At 37.7% G+C, this 18,793-nt stretch overlaps 1 protein-coding gene across 1 annotated transcript; it reads left to right on the forward strand.

The window, feature by feature from the left end:
• Positions 1–11,891: 11,891 nt before the first annotated feature.
• Positions 11,892–14,025, forward strand: LOC108383158 (uncharacterized). The gene has a single exon (XM_017639540.1). The coding sequence runs from the start codon at positions 11,892–11,894 to the stop codon at positions 13,788–13,790; it is 1,899 nt and encodes a 632-aa protein (XP_017495029.1). The 3' UTR covers positions 13,791–14,025.
• The last annotated feature ends 4,768 nt before the right edge of the window (positions 14,026–18,793 follow it).

Raw genomic sequence — 18,793 nt, forward strand, 5'->3', positions numbered from 1 at the left:
GCTGGACAAAAATTTCGAATTTTGGACGTCTAAAAGCTGAATACGAATTTGGACAAATTTTAGAACTGTGAATTATATTTCGCTAATTAAAACCAGATACAAATCGTCGTTTAAAATACAAAACCGCTTATCAACAAAATGCCAAATTGCATATGTGAGGTTGCATAAATTATTTTCCAGAGAGTAGAAACACTCATATTTCAAAATGGTTCTCTTTTTTATAAGGCAATCGCACTTCTGGCTAGTATATTTCAGGACGAATTGCTAAGGATTGAGCCAAGAGCTTGCTTGTGAGCAAATCCAATTTTTGGCAGCAAATGTCAGTTACGCGGTTATGCAGTTAATCCTACTAAATAATAGTGAAAATAATTGCATAAACATATGTGCATTATACATATGCCTTCCGTTTTATATTTAATTATAGAAATAAATCACTAATATCACTAACAAAATATATTTTTAAATAATTTATGAAATTTTAATTTTTTTTTTAAGTATAAAACCTTTTTTTTAATTTCTTCTAAGAATATGGTAAGTAGCTTTAATTGAAAAGAAAATGTCAAAAGCACAGTTTACGTCAAATGGGAGCAATGGCAAATAAGAAGATGATCTGTCATAGCTTTGGGAAGTGAGTTTTTGTTTGCGAAAAATTGCGTATTAAATAAAGTAATTTTCTGGACGTATAAACGCAAAGTAAGCAAACAAATTTTAATGCTCAATTTGGTTTTATTTTCAAAAAAAAACTTTTGCCTACCAAAAGCTGCATAAAACCAACCAAACTGCCAAAGGAAAATGAAGCTATCAATGTTGGTCCAATTATACCAAAATGGCAACGCTGGGGGCAAATCATAAATGTACATATGTATGCAATTACTCTATAGCAAAAGGTTAGTTCTAGTAAATGTTTAATGGGCATACCTAAATACCTGTAATCGTGATTTGATAATTTTGATAAAATTTTGTGCGAGAAAGAAGGCCTTTGTACCATAGCAGAGGTTGGGTGGGGATGAACTGCCCATTAACCAAATTATGATACGTCTTTCATATCCAAAATCACGCGAATAGTCAGGAAAATATCGCACGTTCTCCTAAAAGTTTTAAAACACCGTTACATACGATACCTGTTCTAGTTCTAAAGATATTAGATTTCGTCACAAAATAAGCTCATATTTCACATTGTGGTCCGCGCTCCTATCTAGCGGAACTTTATTAACTTGCTTGCGTACGCTCTCAAAGTACTTTCAGAACTGGTTGCCTCTTCCCACATCATAATTGAGAAAGAGGGTCCACTGATTAATGCAAGACTCATCTTAGGAGACAATGAAGAGGATACGAAGTTAGTACACCCATCCACTCGCAGGGGTACAGAAAAAGGTAAAGGCCTTCACTCTACTTTCCTCATCTGGTTACTAATTGCTCTAAGACTAACCACGGATGTGAGCACGGTTGCCGTTTTGGTCCAAATGAACCAAATTTGGCCCATTTCTTTTCGTTTGGTCCATTGGTCCAATTCTTTTTAAAATGGTACATTGGACAAGCCTTTGGTTAAGTTGTTATCACCCTTTCATATTAAAGTTCTTTCTGATACTGATGTATGTATCAATTTTGCCGCTACTCGATCAATTTCCTGAATTTCGCAAATTGAGGCTGAGTGAAGGTAACTTCAAAAACTGTACCAATAAAGAACGTTTTCGAGATCGAGTAAGTTTGATTAAAAATGGATTGGGTGAAGCGGTCTTTGGAGAATTGTGTGATTTAGTTCATAACATTTTTAGTCTGCCTCACAGATCCCTAGCAGCTGAGCGTTAATATTATACAATTGTAATGCACTTTGGATGCAATATAAAAAAAAAAAAATCGTTATAAAAACTTATTATTATATTTTCTTGATAGAGAGGAATAAACTCCACTCAATTTCCCGATGTAATAAAAATTGGTAAATTTTTTACCATTTGGTCCATTTTTTGGTCCGAAAAAAAAAACAAATTGGAAATGGCAACCGTGGATGTGAGCAGGGGTGGACGGAACAAAACCTAGAAGGCTTTTTTCACTAGATTAGGCAAGTTAACTCCGTCTTTCAGGCTAAGGTGCATGCCATTCAATTACATACATATAAGTACATATGAATGTATGTCTGAGAGAGTATGCCGAAAGTAGAGCTACTAAAAAACACATCAACATGCGCATCTAGACAGCAGGGCGGCGCACTATGGACAAAAGACGAGCTTTTTTTCAAAATCGTAGATCTTCGGTTAGAAAATAGATAATGGAATTAAATTGAGATAAATGATCATATAATGTAGGAAAACTTTAGAGAAGTTGCAATAACAATAACTTCACCCTCAAAATACCGTTCAAAATGTCGCTTTCTTAATTTTCGCTCCCATTCCACAAGAAAACACTATATTTAATGCACCATTAGCATTGTCTCTGAAATATTTGTCTTTGTTTTATCTTAAGACCCAATTTTTGGGACATTGGATGCTGTACCCGAGTGGCCAGATTGGCAAAAAAGCTTCCTTTAAACTCTAATAACTCGTAAACTATCAGCTTTCACAAACAAATTTATATAACAAAAACGGTTATACTGGTCGATATCTTTACGAAAGCGCAACATTTATCCCTTTAATGCAGAGTCTGTCATATATGAAACGCTCTTTAACCCTTTAAAAGCAGAGGCAAAATGGTTCCCAATATGCTTTTGAACGTAGTTTTTTTCATGTTGACGTAAATAGTAATCGTAGAGAATTTTTCTGTAGTCAAATACTAATAAAAATATAAAATAATTTCTTCAATTAAGCCTTTTTTTTATTTTTTCCATTTATGTATGTATAAAATAATATCCGAAAACCATATGCAAACTTTATTTAAGCCTTCTAGATCATTAAGGCCGTAAAGAGGTTAATACTAAACTAAACGAATATATTGCGCCGTATGCATAGAAACTAAGCAATTGCTTTTTTTTTTATTTCATACCTTTCACTTAAGTTTATTTGAACAAATTGAGTAACGGTTCTGAAATTTTAAGAAATAGCATTTGCTAATGGCCTTAATGTAAACTCCTGCAAATTAATTGCCGTTGACAAAAAGAATGGAAAGGAAACCAAAACAGGAAATGAGGAAATACACGCCCACATGAGGCACGACACTCAAATCATGACAAATGGAACGCCTTAAGAGAATGGATGAGAACTTAATAAAATTCTTAAACACCCTGATGAAGGCTTCATTACTCAATACATGGTGGCATCATTAGCGTAGTTAGAGGAGAGGGAAATTAAAGGGGATTTTTATTCAACCCGGCGTGGAGCTATCTATGCCACTGCAATCCAACAATTGACGCTTTTACGCTAATAAATTTCTAAGTTGATTGAAAATACCTCATTTGTCAACTTAAGTATGTATTAATTTTGAAGATGATAAAAATCTTTTAACGCTCTACATATGCCTACGATGGTTGCATAAGTGATGCCTACTGAAGTCTTTCTAAATAGTCTAACAAGTATTTCCGTAAAGTGCGGTTCTCCGAATCAGTAATATGTGGACTATAGGCATTTCATTGCTACTCTTCAGCATTCCACTATCGACTGCTTATCCACAATTCAACATAAACGCCGAAACTTCTCTGTATATTAGTAAAATTATCAATAAAATTGACTTGGAACGAAATATTAACACATTTCGAATCGTAAATGCCCACGCCACAAAGCAGAGTTGTCTCTCCGATGATGACATTCGTTGGCTCAGCACTAATAACACCGTTAATTTACAGCAAGCGAACAGTCCCTGCGGCAATTTGTCTAGCCTAACAAATGATGATATGCTTTTAATCCGCTGTTTGCCTCCGATCTTCAAGGCCGATTTATTGGAGATGATGATCGCTTGCTTGGGAAATAATCGCCATGTCCGCATACTTTTCATTTGGAACACCGAATACAACACCGCTGCGTCGTTACAACAGCGCCAGGAACTAAAAGGCCAGCAACAATTACTTTTCGAATATTGTGCCCAAATGCATTTACTGAACGTAATGAGCATCTATAGGGACTATGCAGTGGATGGACATTTCTATACTTTTAGTTATTTTCCACAATTCAACATCCAACGTAAAACATTGGTGGAGGATTGTTTTCCGGATCGAATAAAGGACATAAAAGGTGCTGCCATCCGAACTGCACCCGACCAACTTGATCCATGGACCATTGTGTGGCGCGACGGTCAGGGAATTGTGCAAATTGGTGGATTTTTGACCAAAATTGTGCGTGAATTCGCCTTGAGGATCAATGCTACACTCACCTTTCCAGTACCTGTGGAGCCCGACGTTTATGATGGTGTGCCGCTGTGGTCGGCTCAATTACGAAATGACACAGTCGATGTAATAATAGGAACATCAACCTCAGCTGTAGTGGTAAATGATGTTGGAACAACAACGCCGGTGCTGCCGGTCGACTGGATAATTATGGTGCCAATGCCTCCGCTGGTCCCCGACAGTGCAGTGCTTTTGTTTATTCTAAATTCGGTGTTGGGTCTTTTTATGATACTACTACTCTTCGTCTTCTCCGTTGTACTAACATTTGAAAGTGTACTTTGGCGTCGTCGTTGTTCTCCAGCAGCCACTGTTCAAATCTTCCTTTGGGTGTTTATCAATGTAGTGCTTCGTTGCGTAATTGGACAACCATCGTGTGTAAGAGTCCGCGCTACTGCCAGATATCTAAAGCGCTGCTTGTATTTCACTCTCTTCTTCAGTGGAATCTTCATGAGCACATATATTTCTGCTGGACTACAGTCGTATTCTACTAGCAAGCCGCCTAAATACTCTCGCGTAAAAACCATGAATGATTTTGTACAATCCAAAATACCAATGAGAGCCAGTGCGTTTCAAAGGGAAGTCCTCCCCTTCTACATCGGCGCCAAAAAAGCTGAAATCTTAAGAAAGAATTTCGTAGTCGAGCACTCTCACGACAAATTACAGCGCCAGCGTTTATCTATGGATGGGACATATGCTTACAATTTACTGAGCCCACTTTGGCCCGTCTTAGCAAGATATCAGTCGAATTTACCACGCCCACTTTACTATATAAGCGAACAAATTTACTTTTCGAAATCAATTCTTATGTCAATACCAATACAGAAACACTCTATTTATAGGGAGGCGCTCAACAATTTTCTCGGCCAGTTACATAGCGCAGGACTAGTCGATCAATGGACCCGTCAGGCATATGACGATATGGTAGCAGCAAAAAAGTTGAACACTACAAGAGTGACGCAGATGAAGCGTGATCACTTGATTTTGGAAGATTTCTACTGGTTGTGGTGTTTGTATGGCATTGGCGTGGGCTTGTCGGTTTTGGTATTTTGCGCTGAGCATTGGAATTACAATAAAAAACTAAAGAAGGCGGTCGCTGAGCAAAATCGGGAATGCTCTTAAAGATGTGCGTTATTAATTCGCTTAAAATGGAAATATGCACACACATACATACATTCGCTTACTTTAATTCACTGTAACTGCACAATTGTTACTCAATGTCAATTTAATTGCACAATAAATACACTATGGGCTTTCTGCAAATGTTAATTTCATTGGGGGATGAAGTCTTAGGTACATAGTTGACAGCAATTTTTAATTTTTTTTAATTCCCAAACTGTGCGGTCTTAAAAGCTAGAATGTGCTCTTAGTTAGAAGTCGACTAGTACAGAAGTAAAGATCAGTTTTAGCAGAGAGAGCCTTATTCTATGGCGATCAAAAGCTTTCGAAAGCATTTTGCAGATTTAATATGGTATCTAATCGTTGGTGTTATACTTCTTTGTCGGGACCAGGCACAAAACAACGCGTGTGGGAAACAACACTCATGCCGTCCGTTGTACTGTTTTCATGTCCCCTTTACTTTGTTTTAAATCTGCACGATTTGCAAATAAGCCTAAGCAGATTGTTCGGTGTCAGAGAGCTCAGGTGTTCGTCTCTCAACACATCGCGGCCAAAATGTCTCATACCTAATTCTTGCAAAGGCGAGGCAAAGCTCAAAAAGTGTTCCACCGTCTCATCCTCTTCCAAGGTAGGATGGGCAAATGGAGTTGTCATGTACGCCTATCACAGTCAGGTGTTTGTGCCACGTGAAGTGACCAGCCAGCAGTCCCGTCTTCTCAGTGAGAGGAAAAAACTAGATAGACCTACTGAGATTGACGGTAACATGAGTTTTATCCACATGCAGCCCCTCGATGCCTCCCAGTCATTGCTGAGCGAAGTATTCACCCAGTTTCTAAAAGAGGCTTCGATGGCCAAAGGTGGGAATGCTATAACTGGTTGTGGACCGAGAAATACCTGGTCTGAGCCAGTTCTGGCCAAATGGTCAGATGGCTCATTAGCTTAGTACTCCCGAGGGTCCTGGCACCCAGAGTAAAGCAGGCTCGTTATGTTTGCCAACATTATTTAGTCGAGACTTCCATGCCTTAAGTGCATCTTGGCTGTAACTGCAGACACGTAAACTCCTTCCCCTCTACCTATTTACCACCACGTAGTCCATGGCCTTGAGGGTTGCAAATACATACCACAGCCTGGAAGACCGAAGCAGAAGTGAAGCTTAGCCCCATTTACTTCGATGAAGACCCCAAATACTGACGCAGGGTCAGTTTTGTAGACAACAGTGAAGATCCAGCAATGTGTGAGTCCGGGATCAGTGCTGGTATTAAACCAACATTCAGTCTCAGGGAATTCAACATTATAGAATCTCTAAAATAAAGGCAATGGTGGCGTACTATCATGTGGCATTGAAAAAACACAAATGCTGAGATCTCTGCCGCCAGCAATTTAAGCCTCACCCCAGTCAGTGTTATATAGTGATGTGCTGAGTCAATACTTTTGAGCATTGATCCGGTACCGAGTGTACCGATTTAAAAAGTATCCAGTTCTTTCGAAACTCGGTACCGAAATGTTAATAAGAGAGCACATAGGCCTAAAATATGGAAAAAACGGTTCAGGGGAGACTCGCTTATCAAAAGCCCATTGTAGGGCACAAAGGAGCTTTCAATACTGTTTCAAATGAAAAATGTTTAAATATGTATATCGGTTCGTCGCCATAATACACATAAACTCTTACTGGTTTGAAGCATTTTGTTCTATATGAATCGGACGATAGTAGGGATCCGCACACCGATCTTAGTTCTCGGTAATTTTTCCCATATACTTTGTTTGTGTAAAATAATGGTAAACGAACAAAATATATGGGGAAAAATTACCAAACACTAAGTTACCGAATACCAAGATTCGGTCTGGTGACCTCTATTATCTTCGTAGGCGTGGAGGCGTCTTCATCCGTCAAAGTATTTTTCTTGAACCTTAGATCTACTAAGGTGAAAACTGATAAAATAGTTGGGGTAATCACACTTGCCTTGATATCAGGTTACCTGGTAATGGTGCTATGGCGGCCTTTAAGGCTTCCCCATGTAGGAAGACACAAAGTGACGTTAAGTACAGCAGTGCATCAAGAGCAGCGCCAGATGTTGCAGAAAAAGCTCCCGTGCAGCACACGGCAATAGTTCTATGAAGTTTAGCAAGCAGACCTCCCACGCTATTGATTAAGAGTCTGCTCCACCATATGTATTATTTAATACTGTTATCTACTGTGGCACAACTACAGTGTATATATTGTGGCAGGTTAAAACCCCAACTTTCCAGACTCGACCCCGATTGTAATGAGTCAGGGTTTCCCCGACCATAACCTTTTCAACGTTGTACGTCCTTGGAGCAACCGCTAGCATTAGGTTTGCTCCACACAAAAAGCTCTGCTCCAACTCCACTTCGGTTAGATATTAGAAATTTACAAGGATACTACGCTTTACCCACGATCTACTACGATTTTCTTTCGAAAACAATAAACTGCACTTATTGAAGTGTCTGAACCCAAAAAGCTTAAGAAGTTTAATTTTCATTATTATACATACACGGGGAATTCCAGCCCAGCTTACTCATCTCCGATTTTATTCATACTTTTTTATGTTATAGTACCAATTGAGAGAGGCCTACCTGATACTTTTGATTTTCTTAGGCAGGCGTTTTCGAGATATCGTTTTCGAGAAAAAAAAAATTCCCTTTTTAAATGCGCATAACTTTGCGAAAACTGGGCCGGTTAGGAGCATTTTTTGTTTGAAATTTTTCATTTTCAAAACACTTTTGGAGTATAAAATGGAAAAAATGTAAACCGTTATAGAAACTATAAAATTTTCAAATTTTTAATCTATACTGTTAATATTCAGAAAGACGCATGACCGATTGTCTGTATTTTTTTATTTTAAAAAACTTTTGGAATATAAGAAATTTCAAACCCGTATTTCCATAAAAATTCTATAAAATTTTAAAATTTTAATGTAAAATTTTGATTTCCAACATACGCATGATCGATTTTTTGGATTTTTTTTAACTATCAAACATTAAGCCTAGTCCGATAACATTGGGATCTTTTTCTTTCGAATTTTTAACCGACTTCATAAAAAGGAGGAGGTTATCAATTCGTCGGCATATTTTTTTTATGTTTTTATGGACCACGTTAACCGATTTTTATAATTCTTTTTTTCAAAGGTGGTCTCACATTTGGTTGGATTCGATCATTGGACCACAAAGAAAATATTGGTATTCTTAAATTTTTATATGAAAATTGAAGTCGGTTTTATTTTTTGCTTGTTATCTTAGTGAAAAACTAACAAATATTGTCCAACTCAATGCCAACTGTTCCGACTGCATTAATCAAAAAGATAAAAATACTTTATCTATACAATAATGAAATTCTCATACATAATTGCAGTGGGAAGTGCTACGCTGTGATTTATCACTTTCTCGTTATCGATTGGCGGCAAATAATTTTACTCATGCGCCATGTACGGGGATCCAAGCGTTTGATCGAACTTTAAGGAAAACGATAACAATTGATTACGAGAAAGTGATAAGTCGCAGCGTGGTTTGGCATTTCCCACAAATGGTGTCTAAATTGAGTTGTTACGCGCCATATATGTATGTACATCGAAATATATAGTATGTATCAGGGGCGAACGCAGGTAGGGGTTTTGGGGGTTCAAAACTTAAGACGCTCCTACGCTGAGGACCTTAGTGCACCTCATTTTAAAGTAAGTCACCGAGTCCGAGCAATGATGAAATGGAGAAAAATCCTATTGGAATTTTACTGCCATGTATGAATATTAACGATTAAGCGTGGTTTTGATAAGTCCCAAAAATGCTCTCTTCGCCAAGTTCAAAAAATTCCCTGCGACCTAATTTACATATTCACGTTCTTGCAGGTTCCACTTAATGATGTGTAAAATTTTTCTCGCGGTAAACTAAGCCATAGCGAGAATTGTGAACTCCCCTTGAAAATCCGTGGGCACCGGATGCTATTTTTAAATTTCCGCCTTCAACCAATTGTAATTTGGAATTTCAATTATCATGTGTTAAAATGTGTCAAAGATAATCTTCTTCATTTCAATTTTAAATGCGTTGCTACCCAGCTAACCAAATGCGGAGCGCTCCAAATATGTGGTGAAAAAGGACTCCCACAGTAACACCTCGAACGAGTTTTTCCGGAGCGCTCCGCGTATGGAGTGGAAACGGAGTAAAAGTGGTTTTTTGTTTGCTTGTTTTTTCTTTTCTTTGTATCTAAAGGGACACCGCAAAAAAGCTGTTGAGGTTATGTTATGGCAGATGCGAATGCATTTGGAGGTATAACGCATAAAAAACGTACTTTTGGCTAACCATAAAACTTTTCAGGAAAGAAATCAATAGAGCGAGTCGTTCCCCACCTCATAGGAACGTCGTAAAAAATATATGTATTCCTTTTATTTATTTCATAATTTTTCCTTTTTTACCGAATATCATATTAAAAAATTTTCTTTAATTTACATTTCCTTTCGATAAAAAGAAATTATGAAAAAATTGCAATTACTATATAAATTTAATTAGGAGCATTTTGAAAAACCGTGAATCCCCCTTTTCGGTCTATTATCGGAGAACTCCCAAAACACTCCATCTAAGTTATCTTCGGATGATTTAAGGCACACTGTTTTCATATATATTGAAAAGGCACTTTTCTCCGGCGAATGTGCTCGTTTGGGACTATTTTCGGACTTCCCTAGGAGCGTAAACGCAGCGCAAAGGAAAAGCTAATTGCGCACCCTGCAGAGTCCCCTGGTTGGCTGGGTAATATTTAAATTACTAGTGGTATTCGCCAAATTGAGCAAGTGGCCTAGCACTCTGGGAAAAGAGCAGATGAGCTCAGGCAACGACAGTTTACAATATTATATTAGAAATAGTAAAGGTAATATATAGGAGGTTTGCCATTGCCTGGCGAGAGGCGATCGCTATTAGAAAAAAACGTATGTTTTAGGTTTTGATGTTGATCGAAAACTGGGCTCGAACCCAGGCCTGCGGATTGACAGCGCACACTGCTAACCACTACAACTCAGCGGCCGCCAAAAACCTGTTTACTAAATAATAAATACCTTTTGTAAAATGGTATTTATGTGCATACCCATAATACTCGTAAAATGGGCAATCGTAAGGGAATAAATTTACAAACTTACATATGGACATCTGTATTTGTAACGGTAAAACTATGGCACTCTTCAAAGTAAAAGTTCACTTACGATAACTGAATTGAAGTGGATAACCACTTAATGAAATTCTCAAACAGCCCTTCATAAGCTTTATTAATCAGCACATGCCACTAAACCCGCCAATTGATGCTTTTACGCTAATAAATTTCTAAACTGATTGAAAACACCTTATTTATTGCCTAAGTAAGTACTAATTTTGAAGATGATAAAATCTTTAGTTAAGTTACTTTGGGCAACGCGAGTACGAGGCTTAGGTACGTTTCTTATACGCAACAATTTATAATGCTGACTACAAACGAGGCAAACGTAGATGCAACCAAGGTGTATTAAACAAGGTGTGATTGACAACTCAGGTAGGCTCTCTTTTAAGGTACTATTATGCCAAAAAATATAAAAAATCGATTCAAAATTCATAAAAATTTTTTTCAATTTGACTTTATAGGGTGGTTCTTCTGAGAGCAATGTCAAATTCAATCACACTTTGTTGAATACATTTTGGATGCAACCCAAGAATGATAGAATACAAGATTGCGCCAATCGAGCTGAGAGCAACTGGCCGTGACGTCAAAAAATACCAGCATGAGAGAGCAAGACGAACTCGACAAGAAAAAGAGGAAACATCGAACAAAAGGCAGTATTGCCAAGTTATGAATTTGAAAAAGCGCCAAATTTTTATTGGTGTATTTTATGGACTTTATATGCATACATGACTTTATTGTAAGGATGCCAATTCAAATTACTTAATAAACATCAATGTTTCTTGCACGACGGTCGATTTCTTCTGGCATGATTGAAGGTGCTGCCACATATTTTGTTGTCCCTGCTGAAGTCTAGAAAAAATAAGTCTGATGAGGAGATGACGAAGAGAGGGTTAAATTGGACATTCATGTAAATTCTAACGGGGAGGGGCCGCATTCCTAAGAAATAAATAATAGTCGGTCCTTGTACCGATTCGAAGACTGTCGTGTGTAGCGTTATGTATTGAGATTATTGGCATAGTTCATTGAAAACACGTGAAATGAAAAGGTGTTCTGGTAGAAAAAAATGTCTTAGGTTTGTTCATTTAATTACCGAGGTTACCGCAATAGTTGCCTCTACAGTTGCCTCGTGTGTATTGAACAAGAAAACATGTTGCCTCAATACGTTGCTTCAACGGCTGTCTCGTGTGTAGTCAGCATAAAATTTTCCGTTCTTCATAAATTTGAAAAGCAAAGTTATAAAAGGGATGCATTTTGAATTGTTTCTAATCAGTCACAGTAGTATTTCCGAGAAGTGTGGTTCCAGCAATGAGTAATATGTGGACTAAAGCAATTTCACTGCTACTCTTAGCCATTTCGCTATCGATTGCTTATCCTCAATTCAACTTGAAATCTGAAAATATCTTGAATATCAGCAAAATTATCAATAAAATTGACTTGGAACGAAATATTAACACATTTCGAATCGTAAATGCACACGCCACAAAGCAGAGTTGTCTCTCCGATGATGACATTCGTTGGCTCAGCACTAATAACACCGTTAATTTACAGCAAGCGAACAGTCCCTGCGGCAATTTGTCTAGCCTAACAAATGATGATATGCTTTTAATCCGCTGTTTGCCTCCGATCTTCAAGGCCGATTTATTGGAGATGATGATCGCTTGCTTGGGAAATAATCGCCATGTCCGCATACTTTTCATTTGGAACACCGAATACAACACCGCTGCGTCGTTACAACAGCGCCAGGAACTAAAAGGCCAGCAACAATTACTTTTCGAATATTGTGCCCAAATGCATTTACTGAACGTAATGAGCATCTATAGGGACTATGCAGTGGATGGACATTTCTATACTTTTAGTTATTTTCCACAATTCAACATCCAACGTAAAACATTGGTGGAGGATTGTTTTCCGGATCGAATAAAGGACATAAAAGGTGCTGCCATCCGAACTGCACCCGACCAACTTGATCCATGGACCATTGTGTGGCGCGACGGTCAGGGAATTGTGCAAATTGGTGGATTTTTGACCAAAATTGTGCGTGAATTCGCCTTGAGGATCAATGCTACACTCACCTTTCCAGTACCTGTGGAGCCCGACGTTTATGATGGTGTGCCGCTGTGGTCGGCTCAATTACGAAATGACACAGTCGATGTAATAATAGGAACATCAACCTCAGCTGTAGTGGTAAATGATGTTGGAACAACAACGCCGGTGCTGCCGGTCGACTGGATAATTATGGTGCCAATGCCTCCGCTGGTCCCCGACAGTGCAGTGCTTTTGTTTATTCTAAATTCGGTGTTGGGTCTTTTTATGATACTACTACTCTTCGTCTTCTCCGTTGTACTAACATTTGAAAGTGTACTTTGGCGTCGTCGTTGTTCTCCAGCAGCCACTGTTCAAATCTTCCTTTGGGTGTTTATCAATGTAGTGCTTCGTTGCGTAATTGGACAACCATCGTGTGTAAGAGTCCGCGCTACTGCCAGATATCTAAAGCGCTGCTTGTATTTCACTCTCTTCTTCAGTGGAATCTTCATGAGCACATATATTTCTGCTGGACTACAGTCGTATTCTACTAGCAAGCCGCCTAAATACTCTCGCGTAAAAACCATGAATGATTTTGTACAATCCAAAATACCAATGAGAGCCAGTGCGTTTCAAAGGGAAGTCCTCCCCTTCTACATCGGCGCCAAAAAAGCTGAAATCTTAAGAAAGAATTTCGTAGTCGAGCACTCTCACGACAAATTACAGCGCCAGCGTTTATCTATGGATGGGACATATGCTTACAATTTACTGAGCCCACTTTGGCCCGTCTTAGCAAGATATCAGTCGAATTTACCACGCCCACTTTACTATATAAGCGAACAAATTTACTTTTCGAAATCAATTCTTATGTCAATACCAATACAGAAACACTCTATTTATAGGGAGGCGCTCAACAATTTTCTCGGCCAGTTACATAGCGCAGGACTAGTCGATCAATGGACCCGTCAGGGATATGATGATATGGTAGCAGCAAAAAAGTTGAACACCACAAGAGTGACGCAAGTAAAACGGGAACACTTGGAGTTGGAAGATTTCTACTGGTTGTGGTATTTGTATGGCATTGGCATGAGCTTGGCCGTTTTGGTATTTTGCACTGAGCTTTGGTATTACAACAAAAAAATTAAAAATGCGGTTACAGCAGGCCGGCACGTTCTTGAAGATGTGCGTTGATGATTCGCTTAAAATTGGAAATACGCACATGCTTACACACATACATATGTACGCTGAATTTAAACTTTAAACTCACAGTATCTCCACAATTGTTAATCAATGTCAGTTTTATTGCACAATAAATACACATAACACACAACAGCTTTCTGAAAATGTTGAATTTAATTGATAGGTAAAGAGTTAGTTGATACTAAAATATATCTTTTAGCTTTCGTATTTGGTGGTATTGATGACAAGCCACTATTTAAAACGGTGTCGATTAAAGGGATTGCAAAGAAAGCTGTGAAAACTTGGCCAAAAATCGAATCTAGAAGTTCGTTAGAGGATTGATATATTCTAGAAAATTATTCTTCGGAAAATTTTACTAGGGGTCTTCTCAGGCAAAAACTGCATGCCACTAACGTAAAAGCTTCTAAAATATTAAAATGAAATTTTTAAAATTTAGTTTGGCTGTTATTCCTTCTTGCATAGATTCTAGCAACAAAATTAATAAAACAAATCATTTAATTTCAAGTCCCATTGTTTTACTTAATATATGCCAATTTTGAGTTTTTCGACGTTTGTTGTCTTTTCGAAAATTTTTATTTCTTTCAAATATGTCTGTGGTCAGGCTTTTTATTTTTCATCATTTTAGGTTTCAATATTTATTTCGAAATATCGGTTTCAATAAGAGAGCTAAGCTTCTACGGACCATCAAAATCAATCATGGTGCGATCATAATTTCTCATGGAGTGGCAGACCTAAAAGAGTACCAGGAACCATGGCACTGCAGAAAACTAGAGCATGCGCAATTGCAAGGTCCTTAAGGCCCAGATTGGATCGGAGCCGATCAAAAGAGCTCCTTATGCTTGCGCTGTCGCAGCTTTTTTTTATTAGGTTTTGCGAGGTCAAGCTTTTTTTATTAGGTTTTGCGAGGTCACATCAGATCCTTAGGTTATGTTAAGTTGAAGTGGTTGCCGATGGACACAACAGCACACTTAGGACCACTATAAAGCCCGTTTGGTACCACAAGATATCTCGTTAAATACCAGAATGTTGAGTTTGAAAATTTGAGCAATCGCCTGATCTCTCTGACTGCTATTTCGTTCAGGTTCCCAATGGTTTTAGCGCCCTAGTCTGAACCCTAGTCTGCTCTTTGCCAGTGCGGTATATTAAAAAAGTAGGTGCTTTACTGATTCAGGCTCCTCGTCGCCTCTTCAGCTTCTGCAGAATCGCTAAACGGCACCACTTTTTCGTCCCCATAATATCTGTGATCATCAGACCCGTAGTGTTCTGAAAGATGCTGTCCAACTTTCGCTTGACTAAGATTAAAATTCATTGGATCGTACTTAAATACAACCCTGAGAAAACCTTGTAGTGAAGTTTGTTCTAAGGTTACGCATATGTACATATGTATGTATGTGTGTACTAGGGATGTTACGAATGTCATATTTTTTTACGAATTTTCGGAATGCGAATGTGCGAATGCTAATACGAATTCGAATGTTAGGAATAACATTAAAAAAGCTATAATCAACTTAAGTGATGATTTTTATTACTTAAAAAGTTTGTAAATTATTAAAACATTGAACGAGTGCTTAACCTATACAGTATTTTAGTCTAGTAGTCAAAGTTCAAAAGGGTGTATCTATTATATTTCAAAAAAGTAATTTTGCTGCCTTTTCTCACATGAGGCGATTTCTTAGAATGCTTGAATTACTTGGAATGCTGGCGGGTGGAGCGATGAAATATTTGCGGGCCAGTAGCCCGTTTCTGTAACTTTTCTCTACCGATTATTTCTCTACTGGTAACGAATATACGTCACTCTCTACTACTCATTAGTAGTAGAGAACAGGGCGGCGAATTCATATCTCAATTCGCCTTTCTAGAGAATTGTTATAGAAACGAGCTACAGATCTGTTAATTTGTGATTAGTTCAGTCTTCCACCAATCCTTGAATTGAGCTTTAATTTCATATTTTTTTAATGCCTCCAGATTCTACGTCCGAGCTTTCGCTTCGCTTTTCGCTGGAAGAATCTAAAATTATTTCTAGGTTGCTTATAAGTCTTTGAGGGCCCATCAATTTGCTTGATATACTATTTAACCGTTTAGCGCCTGAAGCTAAACGCCGGATATTGTCCCAGGTTAGACAGACTTAGAGCCATTTCAACAATATTAGAGTGGACTCTCTGCCCATGTACACAATCGCATTCGCAAAACATTCGTATCGTTAGGTGCGAATGCGAATGTATAAAATGATGTGAATCATTCGCAAAACGAATGCGAATGCAAATATTCGCAACATCCCTGATATGTACATATGTTTATTGAACTATAGTAAGAAACAACAAGCTACTCTAAGAATGTGCATACCCTTAATACCATGGGTAAGTGGCATACAAGTTTACCCGAAATATGGGGCTAATAACTTTTTGGCGGCCGCTGTGGTGTGGTGGTAAGCAGTGTGCGCTTCCACACCTGTGTTCAAGCCCTGTTGAATGCTACTACTTCGAAGCTTCGATGATTTTTTGCAATCCAGTACACCAATGAAAGTGAGTGACTTGGAGAGTGTTAGTATGGGCTTGTTCGAGTTGCAATCACAGCCGCAGTGTTGCGCGAATTATCACGTTTTGTGTGAATTTTTAGTACGGCAAAAATGCCGCTTTTATTACGTGGCTCGAACGTGGCACCAAAGAAGAGAAACATTTCACAGTAGAACCTTCGCATGGCAAATTACAGCGCCAACGTACATCTATGGATGGTCACTATGCGTGTGCGGTACTGAGTCCACTTTGGTCCATGCCTGCCAGATATCAATCGTATTGACCATGATAAAAACATAGCAAGGTAGAACCGTTCTCTCAATTTGTCGGCCATGATTTTTTTTTGAAGTTTGCCAACATTTTAAAATCATATAAAAGTGAAAATAAAAAATTGAAATTGTTCGAAATTGTTGTTGCTTGAGATTGAAAATGAAAATGTGTGTGTGAGTTTGTGAGTAAATTTAAAAATTAAATTGTTTGGAAACGTCAAGAATTTTAAAAGTGACTCTCAGCGGTTCTACCTTACTATATTTTTATCATGGTATTTACCACACCCACTTTACTATATAAGCAAACAAATTTAATTTTCGAAATCAATTCTTGTGTCGATTCCAATACAGAAGCACTCCATTTATAGTTGATCTGTGGACCCGTCATGCATATGACGACATGGTAGCGGCAAAAAGTTTAAGATCACAAAAGTGGCGTAAGTGAAACGTGATCACTTGCATTTGGAAGATTTCTACTGGTTGTGGTGTTTGTATGGCATTGGCATGGGCTTATCGGTTGTGGTTTAATACCTTTTTTTAACTCAGCTTTTTTTTAGGTAAAAAAATAAATAATAAAAAATCAAAAATTTTAATTTTGAAGGTCATTTTGAAGATCTGATTAAACGAAAAATTACCTCAACCTCAAAACCAACCTTTAACAATAAAATTTTCGAATTACTTTCTTTTTTACAGCATGCGCCAACGGCTAGATGAGCTGGCAAAAAACCAAGGAGGATTCCATTTTCAATTTAAAAATAGTGTATAAAATAAATATACTTAACCCTCAAACCGGCAACTTTGAAATAGTGATCAGAAATGGTTGGGAATGTTGTCATCTATATACCATTTTGTCGCTTCGTTTGACTTCCAGGTGAGATAAACGAAACAGTGCCTCCAGGCACTCATATCGGTTAAAGCAAAATATATGAACAGATAGAAATTTTATTAAGTACCAACGGTTTTATTCCATCAGCTATGAAGAATTGTGCAAATTCTGGCATTGCATATTTCCCGGGGCAATACTTTGTTACCAGCTTATGAGATGGTAACAAAATTTACCGGTTACAAGAATACACAGAATGCGAAAAAGGTTTAAAAATTGACAGGAACTTTATTTACCGGTTACAAACTTTTTATTACCAGCGCAGAATAGACCTGTTAAAGAAGCTTTTTAATGAAGTTATGATAATTTTATTCAAATTCGTTGACCAATTAATTTCCAGGGCATATTTCATATAGCTCTAATTATTAGGGCAGAGCTTCAGCCCTCATAAGCGGGATAAACTGTTGAAAACCGCAAACGTTCGGTGTGGAGCTTCATCTTGTATTAAACTGATACTATCGAAAAACTATCGTTGGTTTTGAGCAATAGTCAGTGTTGCCAGAACTTTTTGGGCCGACCGGCTAGATTGGCAAAAAAAAGCGGCTAAAATGTTTTAGTGAAAATTCACATGCTTTATTTAAATAAATCACAAGTAACGAAAGACTAGTTAACACCATTAATTTATATCGAGTGTGTATTCCTCATCATCAAATGAATCACTATTGTATGTATCACCCGAATTCATTAATTTTAAGAGATCTTCATCTACAGTAAAATTGCGGCAGCATTTTTCTTCACGTTTTAAACCGTATCTTATATATAAAATAGCGTTTAACGTTTTAACGCACATTGGATTTCTTTGCTTAGTTTTTATTATATTCATTGAACTAAATATTCGCTCTACTTCTGCATTACTTATAGGCAAAACAAGAAAACTAAAAACTAGGTTGCAAAGGTCAGCAAAAGGGTTTTCTCCTAGGGCATTTCGAAATTGATAAACTTCGGCCCAAAATTTTACAGTTGAGTCTAAATTACTCCAGGTATGTAACGTTAACCGTTGCCATTGCATCTCTATGGATGTTATTTCGTCGGCATTATATTTGTGTTTTTGTTGCTGTAGTTGAACAAATACTTTTGGTTTAATTACTCTTAATGCATTTCCAACCGAAAAAAAGTCAATTTTTTTAGTGTGGCAATATTTGTAGGGAGGCGTTGGCGTAATTCCTTTATTAAAGTGATAATAAAATAGCGACCATTTTCTCGAATTATTTTCTCGGCTTCGTGGTCAAAAGCGTTTGTGCTTACTTTTGTTTTTAAATACTCTTCAAAACTGTGATAAAACTGAGGAAATGGAGCAAGGTATGGTTCCAACGGGGAGCATATAGGATC

This window comes from Rhagoletis zephyria, unplaced genomic scaffold, assembly GCF_001687245.7.
Source record: "Rhagoletis zephyria isolate East Lansing unplaced genomic scaffold, Rhagoletis_zephyria_1.1 Rzeph_scaffold_00153, whole genome shotgun sequence".
NCBI classification, from domain to species: Eukaryota; Metazoa; Arthropoda; class Insecta; order Diptera; family Tephritidae; genus Rhagoletis; species Rhagoletis zephyria.